This window comes from Myxocyprinus asiaticus, chromosome 40 (assembly GCF_019703515.2).
Source record: "Myxocyprinus asiaticus isolate MX2 ecotype Aquarium Trade chromosome 40, UBuf_Myxa_2, whole genome shotgun sequence".
Lineage (NCBI taxonomy): Eukaryota > Metazoa > Chordata > Actinopteri > Cypriniformes > Catostomidae > Myxocyprinus > Myxocyprinus asiaticus.
In genome coordinates this window covers 11,119,022-11,137,853 of record NC_059383.1, presented here as the reverse complement: position 1 = coordinate 11,137,853, position 18,832 = coordinate 11,119,022, and the positions used below count along the sequence as shown (strand labels likewise).

Sequence of the window (18,832 nt, the reverse complement as noted above, 5' to 3'; positions counted from 1 at the left end):
GATGTTTTGTATCCCCCTTGACTGTCTGCAATCACAGATATGCAGTCGTGAGATGCAATTTATTAGGCTGTGGAGTGAGTTGGCAAAGAGCTTTTAACATTCACCAGATGGGATTTTTTTTTTTAGTAAGACTATCGTTTCTTAATGGAGGTGGCAATAAATGCTAATTGCAGAGGCTGCTAAAGTGTGTGAGGCCACTATACTTGCAGACGACCACGCTGTTTACTGTATGTTACAGTGGCAGAAACGGTTAAAACTACAGCAGCTTTAGTGGGGTATACTTTAATTAGTGTTCAGATTTGCTGTAAGTACTCTTACTGTGGTTATAGAGCCTATTATTCTGTGGCAGGAGTGAATTACTGCTGCAACTGCGCAACAGTTGCATGAAAATGCTTGTTGTTTTGGTTGTTACTGTCCCAGCCAATTTATTTGATTCAACAAATATGATAAAAATATTCTCTTAGTGTTGTGCATATAAAGTTATATAGTTAATTTTATTAATTATCTATCTGTCTGCCTGTCTGTCTGTCATCCATCCACTGTATAAACATACATACAGTATATAAACATATACAGTACTGTGCAATACCTTAAGGCAGTTATGCATTTTTTTTTGTTGCATATTGACGATGTTACAAAAATAATGTCATGAATAGTTTTTATTTAGCAATTAACTTCAAATAAATTGCAGTAAACATAAAAAAAAAAATCCTTGTTCTACTTTTATTCTATTCTATCTGCAAAAGGAATGTTTGGAAATCTGAAATTGATGTTTCTAATTGACACACTAAAGCAGAAGATACACAATAACCATCTTAAAACAAATGTTTTTTGTGATACATCTAATGTGCTTAAGACTTTTGCACAGTACTGTTTATAATAATTTACAATAACATTTTTTCCAGTACAATGCACTTGACAACATACTAAGTTTCCAGATTCCAGTTATTAAATGCAAAGAACAATTACTGTACAGATGCATTCAGACACACTGGAGTGTTTTTGTAGGTAAGACGTGGAGTACAGGAGTGGGGTTTGAGAAAGGGGGGCTCTTAGGTGTGAGTTTGACAGTTGAATCTGTGATCAGCAACTTCAGCAGCGGCACATCTGATAAACACAGCGTCGCGACAGCAGACCCCCCATGTTCCTTTGTCATCTATCCTACTTCACAGTTTTCTCTCTCATTCCTGCCTGGATTTTACTGATTGTTTCTGTAATATAGGTGATGTGTGCAATTCTACATTAAAATACTTCATCCTATCCCAGCTTTAATTTACAGATGCAACTACAGTATAAGTAAGCCATTCGTAGGTTTAATCCACCGAAAAGTGCAAACACTGTGGCTCTCTTGCGCAATCCGAAAACTGCTGTGTTTGTTTGAGCATCCAATGTGTGCTGTTTGTTGACTCAACCAATGACGCGAGTTTGGGGTGGGACTATCTGTTTATTCGACCAATGGAAGATGGGGGGATTGTTTGGGAAACCTGTTTGAAAACAGGTTTATTATTTTTCAATGCTGTTTGGTGACGCTAATAGTAGTACAAAAATTACACACTTCAGCTTTTGACTACATTTATCACACGTTTAACCTCTCAAACTCTCTTATTTTCGCCTTTGTTTAACTCCCTCGTCTCTTGCGCTGTCTAGAACTCTCTCAGAAGTCTGTCAGCTGTGTCTCCCCACCCGTCTCCTCTCTTCCTTCTCCTGTCTGTCTGCCCAACTCCTGGACTCTTTTCCATTTCTCTTGTTTTTCAGGCTTTATGTCTGAACAGCTGATCAGGGGTGGGGTGGGATACTGATTCGTGTTTGTGAACGCTTCTGTGTGTGTGTGTGGGAGAACAAAGGGTGAAATCACTGCCAAGACAGCACCTCTTTAAAGGTAGCTCAGTGGCCTGGGAAAAAAGGCAGCCGTGTTCTTAATGGCATACTAACAGATTATGCCAACTGTGTAGGAAGTGAGTTTCCATGTATTTATAGCATCTTGTTTACTTGCCTTCGATGTCGGGCGTTACATCAAAGCCAATGAGGAAAATGGCGGATGAAATATGAAAAGTGTGCTTGCCAAGATGAAATACAATATGTATTACAAGGCATATGAACGCTACATGCTTATTTATGTGCCTCTCTCCTACGTTGCCATGCAGTTTAACCTGCCTTTAATATGCTTGCAATGTTAATACAGTCACTTTATAACATGGCACCTTCTCACATTAAATCATAGATGTTCCCTCTACATCAAAAAAGAAACTACTACTCTTTGATTTTTCTTACTGACAAAAGTAGTCAAGGCGAATGAAAGTTATCAAGATGGAACACTTGAAGAGCCAGTAACCTAATATTTCCTTTCACATAGCTCTTAATGCAAACAAAATACACAAGGGCAAATTAATCTTGTATATGAGTCACTTCCAGTTATTTGACTGGTAGTCAAAATTTTTTGTTTAAGTCAACATGAAATGCCATCCACAACCCATTTAACTTCCATAATATGATGTATTTCTGAATGAATGGATGTGAATGGAGACAAGTTTTGAGGGTGTAATGGCAGAAATGTGAAGCTTATAATTTTATATAAACTCTTACATTAATTCTTCTATTAAAACCTGTGTGGTGAGTTATTTAAATTAGGGTTTGTGGCATTACATCATAGCAATTTGTAAAATTGGATATAACTTTACAAGGTTTGTAAGCAATTTTATCACACTAAAATCATGTTTACATGCATATTGTTTATGTCCTGTGACTATACTTTTGAAACAGTGAGTATTTTAACATTTATGGATTTGCCCCATTCGCTTCCATTGTAAGCGCTCACTGTAACCCAGATTTTTGCATTTTTTTTTTTTTTTTTTTTTTTTTTTTTTATTATTAAAGAAAAGGAGGGACAAGTCAAAATTAATTTTTGTGGTAATTAACATTATGCCCCAAACAGTGGCGGACTGGGAATAAAATTGCCCTAGAGAATATTTGTCATTGGGGGGGGTGTTTCGCTGTCCCCTTCTGCATATCCCAGCCCTCTTTGGCATATCCTGGTGTCGTTTTACGGGCACCTTCATCATATCGTGGCCCCCTTCATCATATCGCGGTCAACTTTGACATATCGCAGCCCCATTTCATGGCCGGCCCACAAGGTAAAGTCTCAGTTCTCCCGATGGCCAGTCTGCCTCTGGCACCAAATGCTGTTGTTTGAGCTTAACTTGTATTGAACCTGGAACATTCCTTCAATCTGTTTCAAGTGGAGGAACACTGCATTTCCTGAACACAGCTCAAAGCCAGAATGTGCTAAGATAGATTTGGTGTGTATAGATAGAAATGTGAAGCAGGTCTTCAGGGTGGCAGACAGTGAAGCATGCTGTGTACTTCTAGAAGACCTTGGCCCCCATTCGCTCAAAGTGAAAGAAAATCATCTGAACAAATGCTCCGAGCTTGCCAGCTCCAGCACTGGCTGTAACACTATCGCTTTTCAGTGCTTTTCTTTAATGTAAAGTACATCTGAAAGACATCAAACAATGAGCCAATGTATCAGTTCTCTCTGGATAGATCTTCAGTCCAATTATCCTTTTAAACATAGATATAAAAACTTTGAGTCAGTGTTTTTCTTTCTTTCTTGTTTGAGCTTAAAGAATATGACATTTCCCTTTCATTTCAATTATGAAAATTCTGTCATCATGTACTCAAAGATCAGCATGGACATTCTTCAGAATAAGTCCATTTGTGTTCCACAGAAGAAAGAAAACCAAAAATGTTTGGAATGACATGAGGTGAATAAATGATAACAGAACTTTAATTTTTGGGTGAACTATCCCTTGTCAACTTATGATTCTGGAAAAGTTTGCTAAATTACACCTCCATTATATGGCAGAGAGTAATGGCTGTGAGTAACAGGACAGATTTGCTGCCAGTCGGTTCAACTCCGAACGAGATCCCAGAATCTTAGTGAGGTGACACACTTGGCGTAGTCAAACGCGGCACTGGTTGGAATGGCATATCATGTCTGACATTCAACTTGGATGTAAGGCTTTGCCAGCCTGGCAGTGTTGTGTTCTGTGTTAAGGAGGGGTGAGAGCAAAGCCGAGAAAATATGGGAGAAAACCGGGAGCCGCACCAGATGGTGCACCGTGCTCCATTCTGGCATCCCAACTGCTCTCTCGCACCCACCTCCTTCCCCCACTGCCCTGTTCCACTCACAAGAGCATGTTTGGCAAGTCATATGACAGGGTAGGTGGTATGCCAGTGAAGGCATATAGACACTTTACATTTTTAGTGAGAGATGCAAAAATTTGTGCTAATGAGATAGAGGAGGTGATTGTAATAATAATGTATAAGCACTCTTTAGTTGTTAATTCTCAAGAATTACAGACATTGTATAGATACACATTGTAAGTGGTGTTACAACATTGTGAAGAAAAAAAAAAAAGATTGGAATTCGATGAATTTAAAAGCTTCCCAGTCCAGTTTACGCAAATTATGATATTAGATTGACAGCACAATTGCTGCACATTTTGTTTTACTGGGAATTAAACATTTGAAAGTCAACATGAAATCAAAATTGACCCTATTTACTTTCTTAATACTTGTTCTTGGTCTCATTGTGCACAATTCATTGCACGTTTTTCCAAAGAGAAACAATAGCAGACTGATCACACTGTGAATTCGGCGACAGGAGGTCAAAGTTTTGCTGCAGAAATCAGTCTTTCTTTACCGAAATTCAAACCAATGCCCCCAGTGGCTGAAGCTGGAAGTGTCGTAGAGATGAAATGTCCACTGGGTGGCGCCAAAAGCGAGTTGTATTTTTAGATGTAATTCAGTCAACAGGAAAACATATTTTATTAACCCTACCCCCTAACCCAAACCCCAACCCTAAACAACCTTCAGTGAAGTAAAAATGTAATCTCTGAATCACACTCACCATTGTTTATGTGAATGTGATTACTTCATGGTTTCCTCTGGGCCAGAACCCATTTCAGAGATTGCACGTTTGGATTTTTGTGAAAATGTCTGATGGGTGATGGCGCTTCTTATCAGTGTGGCAGTATTGGGTTGAATTCAGGGTTCATGTACATTCAGAAGCAGCATGTTCATTTCCTCTGTGATCATGTTGAAAATATTGCTTTCGAAATCAATATTTAATGACTTGCTCCGCCTCTGAAATGACTTGCCTTTTTGCATGAAAACCCACATATAATCCCATCCTTCCTTATGGAAGAAAAAAGGGCTGTGAGCACTGTTTTCTGTCATAGTAAGTAGTTGTTCTTCTTAAGAAATCTATTCTTCCTTTGCGACAGAATCACTCTAATTGTTTTAATCTCTCCTGCTTTTTAGAGTCTGAGCAACCAATCACGTTACATGCCATCCCCTCCACCTACAACAGGTGTTCTTTGGATTGCTACCCATCCCTCAAGCCTTTCAGAGCCGGTGCTATTGTAACACCCTGGCCTCTGCCACGTTACACCACCTCATCCCCTAAATGCTCCATGGCCTTTAGGGAGAGTAATTACCTGAGTTAGAAGTGAAACAATGAGCTTTAACTGACTACTGTCATCCCTGTTCTGTTTGTCTGTATGTAATGAGCAACAGCCCTGTGTGAAGCCAGAGCTCTGGACAACCTCTCCAGAAATATTAAAACAGCTCAGAGACGGTTTTCCATGACACATGTTGATATTTATTAAACGTGACTAGGCCAACAGGCTATGAAGACAATTCTAATGTGTAATTGGTTTCTGTAAATTCTGAATGTGAGACTGTGAGGGTGGATGGGTGGAGGAAATGTGATTCTGGGATGTTGGGTGATCATTGTCGACTTCCTGAGATGTAAGCAAATGCATATTTATCGTCCAGTGGTTAACTTCAGAAGCATTTCTCAATCCAGAACCTGGATTACCAGTCACAGAGCAAATTTTGGATGTATTTCTTATCTTTCCCACTGATTCTACTCATCAGCTCCATGTAGAAGATAACAGAGGCTCTAGGATCTGAATTGGATGTCAAGTGAGAGAGACACAAATACAAAATGTGCTGCTTCGTTATGGCAACATAAAACCGTAAAAGTGATGATTTAAACAACATTACAGCTCAAATAATAAAAAAGTTTCAATGGAATAATTAATGAAAGTGCTTTTAGAAAATTATAAACTTCACATTTCTGCCTTTAAATCCTCCACAACCCTCCACACTTTCAATTCCATTGTAAGTGCCTCACTGTAACCTTGATTTTTGCTTTTTTTTAAAAAAAATTTAAATTTAATTGATATATATATATATATATATATATATATATATATATATATATATATATATATATATATATTTAAAGAAAAGGAGGGACGAGTGTTGTGGATTGAGCTGAACATGCACTGAACCTGGAATATTGCTTTAAGTGTGTTTACTATAAATTTTTACTTGATTGCGGTTATCAAAACAAATAGGAAAGGCCACTGTTTTAAATTGCATTTTCAAAACATGGTGTTTTGAAACGGCTTCTTATGCAATGTTTCATATACTGTAGAGTTATCACCCACTTTTTGTCCTTCAGGTCAAATTTCACCCAAAATTAAAATTGTATTCATTCATTAATAATCCTTAAAAAAAAAAAATAAAAAAATAAAAAAATAAAAAAAATCTTTCTTGTGTTAAATCCCTGTAGGTCCTAACTGTGATTTTTTCTTTTCTATTTCTATCTACTCAAAGCCCATCATCTATGAAGGTCAAGATAAGAACCCGGAGATGTGCCGCGTGCTCCTGACTCATGAAATCATGTGCAGGTGAGACTTTATCTATAACACTGTGTCCTAACAAGGTGTGGCACATTCCCAAAGTAATTTTTCTGTTGTAACTGAAAGAAGTTCACCATCCCATGAACTGGTTTTACTCACACAGTTATTTTTTCTGTGTCGACATATTTCTAATTAAAACAGGCAGATGTGGCGAAACATATTGAAGGGCCTTTTTTAAATAACCAATAGCCTTTAGTTTATATCACAGTGGAACACCATGATTTGATACTTGCTATTGCTCATCGGTGACGTGTGGTATAATATTCCTTATACGCTAACCTTTAGGATCACACTGGCATATAGATGGGCTAAAAAGCACACAGACAAGGACTAAACACCATACAACTTAAATGTGAATTTTATAGGGTATAGCTATATGAAGCAGGATTTTGGACCAATAAGATTTCAGTGTGGGTGGGGCTACCCAGTGCGACGTGACAGAAATAGAGAAACCAAGCGACCACCAAAAAGTGTTGTAACACTTTAAAATAAGTTTCCTTTAGTTAACGACATTAGTTAAACATGGACCCACTTTATATTAGGTGGCCTTAACTACTATGTACTTAACCATTTGATACATTTGATACATATTATGTACATACATGTTGTTGCATTGTAATTACATTTAAAGTACTTGTGTTTAATTACATTTGTAGTTACACTGTTAACTTTACCCCTAACCCAACCCTCACTCCTAAACTTACCCGTACCTCAAACTCAGTAGTAGCAAATGTGGAAATTTTGCAGAACAACATGTAGTTACACAGTAAATACATAGTCTTGTATGTATTTCATGTTAGTACATTGTAGTTAATGCCACCTAATATAACGTGTAACAATGAACAATCATTTTACACCACTTATTAATCTTGGTTAATGCTAATTGCCAGGTAGACTAAACTTTTTTTTTAATTTTAAGTTATGTGTGCTAACATTAGACAATATAATGTTTATAGTATTTATTAAGCTTAGTTAATGTTAATTTATTTAAAATATAATTGTTCATTGTTTGTTCATGATACCTAATGCATTTACTAATTTTAACAAATGTAACCTTCTTATAAACTGCGACCAAAATTGCTATATGCAATATTTTTGATTATGTTTGCTCTTAACTTAACTGAATCTTAAAGTACCAAAACACATTAAATAGAGGGCAGATCGAGCTCAGTTCATGCTGATACTATCCAGGTCAACCCACAAAGCCCTAGTGAACAAGTGCAAGAACAAAACAAGTAGAAGATGACTTTTCTATCAAATGTTATATATTTAATTAACATCCAAAGATGGATTTGCATAAAAGTAGGTTGTGATGATCAACTCGTGGCTATTTTTAGTTGTATTTTAACAGTGCCGCCCACCCCTGAACCCCCCCCCCCCCACCCCCAATGAATATCACCCTGATGCCTGGTTAATTAGGACAAGCAGAAACTCATTACTCAATCTGAAATTTCAGTCTGCTCTGCTAACAAATGTACCCTGCCTCACGTGGCGTCTATGAAATATATGCCAGGTTTTACCAGCAACACGCATCACCCAACAAAAAGGAGATTTTGTGTACAGCAGGTTTTAATAGTTTTTATATTTTTATTCCGTTGTGTGTTTTGATTTTAAACTTCAGTTTAGTTTTAATTGTTCATAGTTTTTATTTTGTTTGTATCTTTTAAAAATGACTAGTTTTAAGTTTGGTGTTTAGTCATTTTAATTTAATTTCAGTTACATTTATAGTTTCAATTTAGTTTTCATTATTTTTCAAACTCCTATTTTTAAATTAGTTAACAAAAATACTTTTTTACTGCTAGTTTTCATCTTCGTAATAGTTTTCATTAGTAACCTTGGTGTACACACTTCCCCAATAAAAAAATCATAGAAATCTTTTCACGTTACAATGGGCAGTTAATGCATGTGCAATCAATGCAGTCCCCATCCCCCAACCATGTGTGCGTGTCTGTATGTGTACCTTCAAACACTGCTGCAATTATAAGCAGAAAATTAGACTGTTCACCATTAATCAGCACCACTAATTGCCACACACCACCATTAGCCATATGGTGCCATGCCAGCTTGCAACTGCCGGACAAAAGTGCTTATTCCTTTAATTTTTACAAACTGGAGGGAGAAATTAAGACGCCATTCTGGAAATGTGTTACAGGATGTTGTTTGTCGTGAAACTGGCCAAAATTTTTCTTTGAAGGATTAAAGTTGTCATAACACAAATCCCATGTTAAGAATCAAAGCGATTTATAGACAGGGAAACATATGTTTGAGGCGTGTGATGGTAGCCACATTCCAACGTTGACAGCACCGACTACATCCTGTTAATTACATGAGCCGATTTGGATTACATTTCTTAAAAAGCTGCTCCAGGAAGGAAGCGTTAAGATCTAAGATTTTATTTCTTTTGGGTGTCCTATGGGAGGAACTTGAAAGTTATCAGGAAAAAGATAATATCCTTCCCCACCTCCCAATGAGCTGATATAGGCATGTAATAATTAGTGGTGGTTGCTAAGGGAAGCATCACTATTACTATTGTGCATTCAAACTCCTAATGCAAATCATTAAAGGGATAGTTCACCCTAAAATTAAAATTCTGTCATCATTTACCCACCCATCCACCCCATGTTGTTCCACACCCATATGACTTTTTTGTACCATGGAAACGCTAAAACCAACCTTAGCAACCACATAGAAACACCCTGGCAACCAATCACATTTTATTCAAAAACATTTAAAAATACAGTATTTGTCTTTATGGTAATTTCTTTGAGTGTGTGTCAGTGCTCAGGGCTCCATGTATCAGGAGAGACCAGAGCTAAACCCCATCTCCCATGGGTGCTACCAGATTTGATCATTAGACTCCTGCACTGTACAAATACGCACACACACACACACACACACACACACACACACACACACACACACACATACACATATCCAAAGCTCTCCCTTTTTCCGGTCCTTTGGGAGGACACTGACCTAGTTGAGGAACACTTGCAGAAGGAGGGTTGAGAGAGATAGAGATGTAGATAGAGAGAGAGAGAGAAAGAGAGAGGGAGGAGAGAGAGAGCGTGATTTTAGTCCTCTATTCACAATGGCTTCTAAAGAGAGACATTCATCATGCATACCTGAAGAATATAAGGTGTATTATAAATCACATCCCACACGGTTCCTCATGAATACGCACGGTACATCTTAAGATACCATCTCATAAATGCTTGTTGTCAATGAATGAATGATTAAGTCTATTGATACGTCTGAAAACTGTGTTGTTTGAGAAAATAGGGGGCTGGGAATGAGGTAATAAGAGAAAGAGTTTAATGGGAGGGTGGAAACAGAGAGAGTTCTGGGATGAAGAGAAACTGAAGGGGAAGGACAATGCCAGGGGTTTCATGTGACAGTTTTGTCCCCAGCCCTTATTCAGTGTCCTGCTGCCATCTGTGTGGTAGAAATGTGATGCCGGTGGTCTCTCAAAACCACTTCTGAAGCCCCTCACACCCCTTAAAGGGATAGTTCACCCAAAGATTAAAATTAGGCCATAATTTACTCACCTTCATGTTGTTCCAAACTCTTATGACTTCCTTTCTTCTGAGGAACACAAGAGGAGATGTTAAGCAGAATTTTACCCTTAGTCACCATTCACTTTCATTGTATGTATTTTTCTATACAATGAAAATGAATGTGCCCTTTAACCAACCTGGTCCCATAGAATCACGTTACTATACCTAGATTTTTGCTAAAGTGATTTTTACGTCGCTCAGTGTACGTATTGCGGCAGTTTTTGGTGTAATTAACACAAAACGGCAGATTATCAGTTCATAAACACTTGCTTTTTGCCCTGTTCCTCACACAATGCTGTCTTATGACCAGAGGTAGAGGTAGAGTACCCAAAATCTTTACCCAAGTAAAAGTACAACTACTTTAAAAAAAAATATTACTCAAGTGGAAGTAAAAGTAGTAATGTAAAAAAACTACTCGAGTAAGAGTAAGAAAGTATTCAATTAAAAGAATACTCAAGTAGCAAGTAACTAGTTACTTTCACATAAAACATAATGGACGATTATGCCCCAATATTCCATTACAAAATACATATTTAACATGTATTACTGAATAATAATAATAATAATAATATAAGTATTATTATTATTAATGGAAATTGTCATCATACACCCTCATTTTGTTTCAAATCATATGACTTTCTTCAATGCAACACAAATAAAGAGATGTCAGACAGAATGTTAGCCTTATAGTCACCATTTACTGTCACTGCATGTTTTTTTCCTCCATATTTTAAAAGGGAATGGTGACTGAGACTGTCAGTCTCTAACATTGTCTAATATCTTTTTTGGGATCCACAAAATACACAGTCACACAGATTTGGAACAACATGAGGATGGGAAATTACAGTATGACAGAACATTTATGGTTGAACTATCACTTTAAGGACGCTTGTCAGATTTGGACGAATCAGTTAGAAGAGAATTTGGAATCCAGTTTCTAGTAATTATTATGGTGAAAAATGTGAACAATGTCCCATAGGCCCAATTATATGTCATGCTGAATAAAGCGAAAAAAGATCATGCTTTATTAACGCCTACTTTCTCTATTTCAAAAGTCCTGTATGGATTCTTAGATCAATGTTACAGTATTTTCAGTGTCGAACGAATTTAGATCATTAGTTCTGTACACTAAGGGTAAACTGCAACTTATCTCTGTATTTGGAAGCGTGTTGGGCTTATTTGAATTCAGAGCTCTGTTGTCCATGAGAAAAACGTGCCGCATCTGTCAAACGCAGAAATGCTGTGCAGGCGCAGACATACTGTCAGCTCGTGCATCAAGCATGCGATCAGCAAAGCATAAAACATTTACACTTAACACGAATGTTTACATGGATTTTGGAACTGATGTATTGCAACACTGATATAAAAATGTATACTTATATACTGAGGTCATAAGAGCCCATAGTTACAGAATCACCCTGAAAATGACAATGACGCAGAGAAGCCCACGTTATCATAATCGGCAAAACTTACCAATTGCTGCAATTTTAATCTTGAAATATCCGCGCTTGTCTTGGTGTAAAATGAAGGCACTGCATGATGAAACTACTCTTTTTCATGGTGTGAAGTGAAGAAAGTGTTTATTTGGCACGCTTGCTGCTGCAGTGGTGGACTCGACTCCCGTGACAGAGCACAGCTGTAAAGTTCCGCTGTCGTAAAAGTCCATTTCAAAAATCTCTCAATAAATTACGCATTTATTTACACTTATTAAATTAAAACCAGTAATGTAACGACAGGAACGTCGCCCATTGTAACGAAGTACAAGCACATTTTTTTCATTCGAAATTTACTTGAGTAAGAGTGAAAAGTACCCACCTTTAAATAAACACATAAAAGTAAATTTTTTCCAAAAAGTTACTCAAGTAAATGTAACAGAGTAAATGTAGTGCGTTACTACCCACCTCTGCTTATGACATCTAAACACTTTCACCATGTCATTTCACTTCTACAGCCATACCTTTTAATGATTGCATTGTATATTCAACTACATTTACAAGCTTGTTTGAGCGTAATCAAGTTGTGCAGTAGCTCGACTGATTGAGCGTTGCACTTGCCATGCAAAGGACTGGGGTCCTGAAAAGTACACAACTTGACATGTGAGTCGAAAGTGTCATAGAAAAACAGTATTGTTTCGGCAATCACATTTTTCATCCCACATTTGCTTTTTTTGACACTCTCTCGGCAAGGGCGTAGCCAAGAAATTACTTTTGGGTGGGCATCAATAAAAATTAATGGGCCAAGTTTTCCTTAACAGAGAAGCGGTGCATTCAAACAGTTCTTTAACAATTTTAAGAAATACATTTTTTTTTTTACTATTTCATAAATATATATTTGAAGTCAAAGAATAATCTCTAATATTCTGGGTCTTATTTGGGTGGGCCCAGGCCCTCCCCGGCCCACCCTTGACTATGCTACTGACTGTTGGTTAGGTTTAGTTTAAGGTTTAGTGTAGGGAGGTCAGTTTTGTTGATTTAAATCTTGATAGAGCATTAACCTTAAAAACCTCATCTGTTTGTGAGAACTCAATTTTAGCGCCACACAGTGGACATTTCTCCTTGTAACTGCATAATACATAACACAATAACACCTCGAAACCTATAATGAACCACGTAATGTCATTTTACAAAAATATCACCACAGTCTTGTAATTTTCATGAGATTAGGCTGTTTTTAACTGATCTTTTCTCTCCGTTTTCCTCTTTGCCTTACTTCCCTTTTCAGTCGTTGCTGTGACAAAAAGAGTTGCGGGAACCGTAACGAGACGCCCTCGGATCCCGTGATCATCGACAGGTAGGAAATCTCTCCTTTATTAACACTTCCTAACACCGTTTGTGTGTCTGTGTTTGTTCCTGAATGTGTCTGATACTCTGTTGCTGTCATCATATACCGTTTGAAGATGTGGTTGACATTGCTTTTGAGGCAGTTCTCAGGACATGCTTGAGTCTTGAGGCCTTCACAGCCTGTTGTGTATATACAACGAGTCCCCTGTAAGTTAAATGCTTGTCATGTTGTTTCTTGTGCCACTCGTTGAAATATAAGAGAGCTACAATTATTAACATGTTCTTATTGTTGTGGATCAGGATTTGCTGAGCACAAGCGGTTTATATTCATGTGTGCTATTTATCGCTGTTTTGTTTGAGAAGATTAGAGGCTTAAAAATCTTTTCAAAGGTTTATAGTCTTTGTGTTAAAAGTGTTCAGTGAGTAATTGCTCTAGAGAAGATGTTTGACAGTAAACATGTAAGCAATTTAGATAATATCGACATGGTACTTCAAATTGGTAATTGGCCCGGTTCTGGATTATGGTTTGTCCCTTCAGAAGTAAGAGCAGACAGTACTACTGGTCCCCTTAACTCATCTTAATCAAACCCACATGTATAACGGGCTGTGAAACAATCGAAACCAAAGATCCCCCGGCCCCCATCTCACTCGATCCCTCAGGGCATCACTCTGTCTCTTTACCTAGTGTTCATCTCTATAAATCCCTAACATATCTAATTAAACCCCAGTATCCTTATTAAATGATGCAATTGTCATAGTAATGATAGGGTGACCATACGTCCTCTTTTTCTCAGACATGTCCTCTTTATTCGGACCTTAAAGCGTCTGGCCGGGATTTCTAAATTTGCGAAAATGTCCGGGATTCGGCTTTAGTTGCATTATGATGTGCATCTGGTCTAATACTTCATTGTGTGTACGTGCATATTTGCATTGCTTTAACCCCTCTTTGTAAGTCCCGCCTTCTCGCACACCAATTGGTCAATTATAAGAGGCTTGCAGCAACTACTCGCCAAATTCCTGCCTGTCAATCTCTCCGCGAACGCACGAAGCGCTGTTGTGTTCGGCATCAAACAGTTGCTTGACAGTAGCAGCAAATGACAGCTGAGTGGAAACAATGCCCAAACGAAATTGCAAATTTACAGAAGATTTGCACAAAAAATTCCCATGCTTTCATCCAGGTCGAGATCAGTGGGAAGCAGAATGTATGACATGTAAAGCTGACACTTATGTGTCAGTTGCTAATAAAGGTGCAAGTGATTTAGAAGCACACATTAGCTCTGCGAAGCATAAAGGGTCAGCAAAAGGTGAAAGTTCATCAGGTAAATTAACGGACTACTTTTTTGTGACCAGGTAAAATTATCACATTGCTTCATTTTCCATGGCCATTCAAAATAATAGTAATAGTAAATGAAGGTACACTCATAGCATCAAATATTTTATTATAGTACATGGACATTCAAAATTATGTTGAAAAATTGTATTTATTTATATATATATGTTATGCTAATAGAGTGTCTTTTTCACTGTATTAAAGTTTGCATTCATAGTAACACTGTTTTGAACCCTATTATACACCCCCCAAGCCCTTGAGGTATTTTTATTGTTATTAGCATTTAGCTTGTTAGATTCAGGCTTGCTGTAGAGAGATGTTTTGTAATGTGGAAGCTATTAGCCGACGTCTAAGAGCATTCCCTTTGACAAGCCACGGTTGTCAAGATTTAGCAAAACAATATTTTTCCCACTGTTGCAGCAAAAAACTGCTACGCTCAATGAAAATGGTTAAATGCTCAGTTGAGATGCTGTATGTGGAACAGGCTCATGAGGTGAAAATGTTAAAAATGTAAAAGAAAATCGGCACACAATAACATTAGATTTGGTCTGGCTGAAAAAGCCTTTTCTGGAATATTTGCAGCTTCCCAGTTTCCCAGGACTTTATTTCCACAATCTGCCTATGACATTGAGAAAGTCCACAAATCAAGGGTATATCTCAAAGGAAATCTATTGCCGAAGGGGAAAAATTACTTGATTTACACTGCATGCAGTGGTGTGTAAGAGTTATTGTGTGCAGATGACCACTCTATACATATACACACACACCACAATTATATTATATATATGTATTTTTTTTTCATTATGTCTTTTGCATATTTTTGTCTTGTTTTCTAGTAAAAATATCTAAAGATCCGTAAAACAATATAATTTATTTGGTAAGCAAAAGGACATAAGACTTTGATATTTATTTATTTATTTTTTTCTCAGAGAAATCCAGAACTTGTAAGGTTTGTGGTTATATAAAGAAAAAATAAATATAATATAATAATATTGCAATATATAATATTAAAAATAATTTAAATTAAATCGCCTCTCAGGTAGGAAAAATAATACAAAAGGTAAACAAATTTTTTGTTCTTACCTCACTTACCTGCCTAAGTTTTGTTAAATTTCCCTGAAAGCAGGACTTAATATCTTGTCATTTTGCTTCTCCAGTAATTGTGTCTATTTTTTTTAAACAATATTTAGATAATTATATTGGAAAACAAGTCAAATACAGATTAAGAAATTTATTGCAGTGAGTTAAAGATTGATTTTGCAGTGTAGCCTGAATTGTGACGTTCAGGCTCATTTGTGAAATCAAACCATAGTGGGAAGAGAAAAAAGGGGTTTCTCACTTTCAGCTCTGGACTCCTTCGCATCGCTTGTATGCTTGACGTTTAATCAGCATTCAGTAAAGTGTTGGACAGTTATGGCTGTTCGGTTTCAGGCATTGACCCGTTCTTGCAGAATGGACTCAGGTGTGACTGGAGCTGTTCAGCCGACTGCAGTCGGACACAACAGACTGCTTCCCTTCATACCTTATTCACATGTTCATGGGCAGCTGACACAGTTTATGCTTCACTTGACCACAACGGGCCAGAACTCCTAAGCGCCAGCTGTGGCTTACACTCTCCTATACATGCACACACACCTTTAAACCTCACTCATGTACTGCAGACTAATTTTAACTTCAACTAATTGAAAAAGTCCCAGATCTCACCATTAATGGAATAGTTTATGCATAATTTTTCATTCTGTTATCGGTCATTCCAAACTTAAGCATTTGGCACTTGTTTGTATCTGTAATGATTTGTCCTACTATATTTTTCAATAAATGTAATGATTAAGAATTAATTAAAAATTATAATGAGAAAAATTGGCACAAAGCAGAATCATTGCAATGCATTTGTGAATCCTATTTCCCCTTCAGTTTTAAGTTCCACCACTACTTAATAGTCCTCCCACATATTATTTATTTGAATACAGAATATATGTATATATATATATATGGGTCATAAAGGTGAGAGTGTTTAGATGTTGTGATCTGATCTGATTGTGTCACTCCTGATCTACCGTCACATGTTTCTGGAGCCCAGAGAAATGGGTCATGGAGAAAAGAACAAAAACATAGAGAGATGGAAAAAAAGAGAAAATAACCTCATTTTGGTATGTGTTCCTGGCAGCTAGACATTTTCTCTCAAGCTCATTGACACTGACTTGATTATGACTTATTAATTCTCCTAACCACGTAAACTAAAGAAAAATAAAACTGGGATCTGCCTTCTTCCTCTGAGTTATTTAGCTTGGTTAATAAGAGATCATTAGCACACACTTCTTTCAATGAGCTGATCTGATTTCACACCAAGGTTAATATCGTAAACTAAAACGAAAACTAAAATGAAAACTACATGCAAAAAAACATTTTTGTAAACTGAAATAAAAAAAAATAAAAAAAATAAACATAATTGGAAAAACTGAATGAAACTAAAACACATTTTCATGGCTCTGAAAAAAACAAAAAACGAAAATAAATAATTATAATTCTTAAACCTTTAAACCCACTATCACCTTAACATGAAGATGCCACTAGGAGGCGATAGCACGAGCAGATAGCCTATTGCCCTCATTACATTAGCAAAGACTGCGGGGGAGGGAATCACTACAGTACATCATGGAGAGAGGCAAAGCAGGTAGAAAACAAGGGTGACCAGCAGTCAGTCCCGGTTTTACGAGGTGTGTCCTGGTGTCCCGTCATTTCTCTAAAAAATATAATAATGTCCTGGTTTCAGCTGTTAGGCTCACTGATTTTTTTTCTTTGAAATTAAATATCCTCAATGTCCTTCTTGGAATTGTGTCTGGTATCGACTGCAGTGAAGGGAAGATGTGTGTTACCGCGGAGACCTAACGCATGTGGAGGCTTCACACTATTCTCCGCGGCATCCACGCACAACTCACCACGCACCCCACCGAGAGCGAGAACCACATTATAGCGACCACGAGGAGGTTAACCCAGCATGACTCTACCCACCCTAGCAACTGGGCCAATTGGTTGCTTAGGAAGCCTGACTGGATTCACTCAGCACGCCCTGGATTAGAACTTGTGACTCCAGGTGTGGTAGTCAGCGTCTTTACTTGCTGAGCTACCTAGAACCCCCATTGCACGATGATTTGATGATACTTTCATTCTAGATTTGCAGCAATCCACTCAGAATCTATCTGGTTACCACGACAACAACTCACACACTTGGCGCTCTCTGCCATCATCCAACGCAAATTAGAAGCCAATGTATTTCTTTGCAAAACACGTGAACATGGAATTGAAATGTTTTGCTGTCACTGTCAATATTGACTTTCCCATGGCCACAGTGTTAAATAAGAGATTGCAGGCCATATTTTGTTTTCAAATAGTACAAGAACTTAAATGTGGAAATGTGGAATAGTATTTTAACTTTTAAGTTACAATGTTGCAAATTTTGTGTAAAAAAATGTGTAGCTGACAAGACATTTCAAGCACTGACAAGTCATATTATTACACATGCAATATGACATCATATGGATAGAATAGGCAATATGGAATTTGTACATTTTACAAATATCTAAAATGTGGTTAAAATCATATAAAATAAATAAAATAAAATAAATATTTCACATACTAAAAGATGTTGTATTGAATTTTATATATATTTATTTATATACACACACAGTATATACTGTATATATACACTACCGGTCAAAAGTTTTGAAACACTTGACTGAAATGTTTCTCATGATCTTAAAAGTCTTTTGATCTAATTGTGCCACCATATTAATTTATTTCATTATAAATCTAAAATTTAATTAAAAAGTTTTTGAAATTGATGACTTGGACCAAATAATAAAGAAAAGCAGCCAATAAGTGCCCAACATAGATGGGAACTCCTTCAATACTGTTTAAAAAGCATCCCAGGGTGATACCTCAAGAAGTTGGTTGAGAAAATGTCAAGAGTACATGTCTGCAAATTCTAGGCAAAGGGTGAATACTTTGAAGATGCTAAAATATAACACAGTTTTGATTTATTTTGGATTTTGTTTAGTCACAACATAATTCCCATAGTTCCATTTGTGTTATTCCATAGTTTTGATGGCTTTACTATTATTCTAAAATGTGAAAAAAATTATAATAAAGAATGAGTAAGTGTTTCAAAACTTTTGACTGGTAGTGTGTGTGTGTGTGTGTGTGTGTGTGTGTGTGTATATGTATGTGATATATATATATATATATATATATATATATATATATATATATATATATATATATATACATACAGTTGTGCTCAAAAGTTTGCATACCCTGGCAGAATTTGTGAAATTTTGGCATTGATTTTGAAAATATGCAAACAAATGTCTTTTATTTAAGGATAGAGATCAT

General features: G+C 36.8%; 1 protein-coding gene across 3 annotated transcripts in view; it reads left to right on the top strand.

The window, feature by feature from the left end:
• Positions 1 to 18,832, top strand: part of LOC127431287 (transcription factor COE1-A-like) — a 175,263-nt gene that overhangs the window by 6,940 nt on the left and 149,491 nt on the right. For all 3 annotated transcript variants that reach the window (XM_051681667.1, XM_051681665.1, XM_051681666.1), the window contains exons 5-6: positions 6,688 to 6,761; positions 13,052 to 13,120. In XM_051681667.1, the coding sequence (XP_051537627.1) occupies positions 6,688 to 6,761; positions 13,052 to 13,120 (143 nt within the window). The remainder of the gene's footprint in view (positions 1 to 6,687; positions 6,762 to 13,051; positions 13,121 to 18,832) is intronic.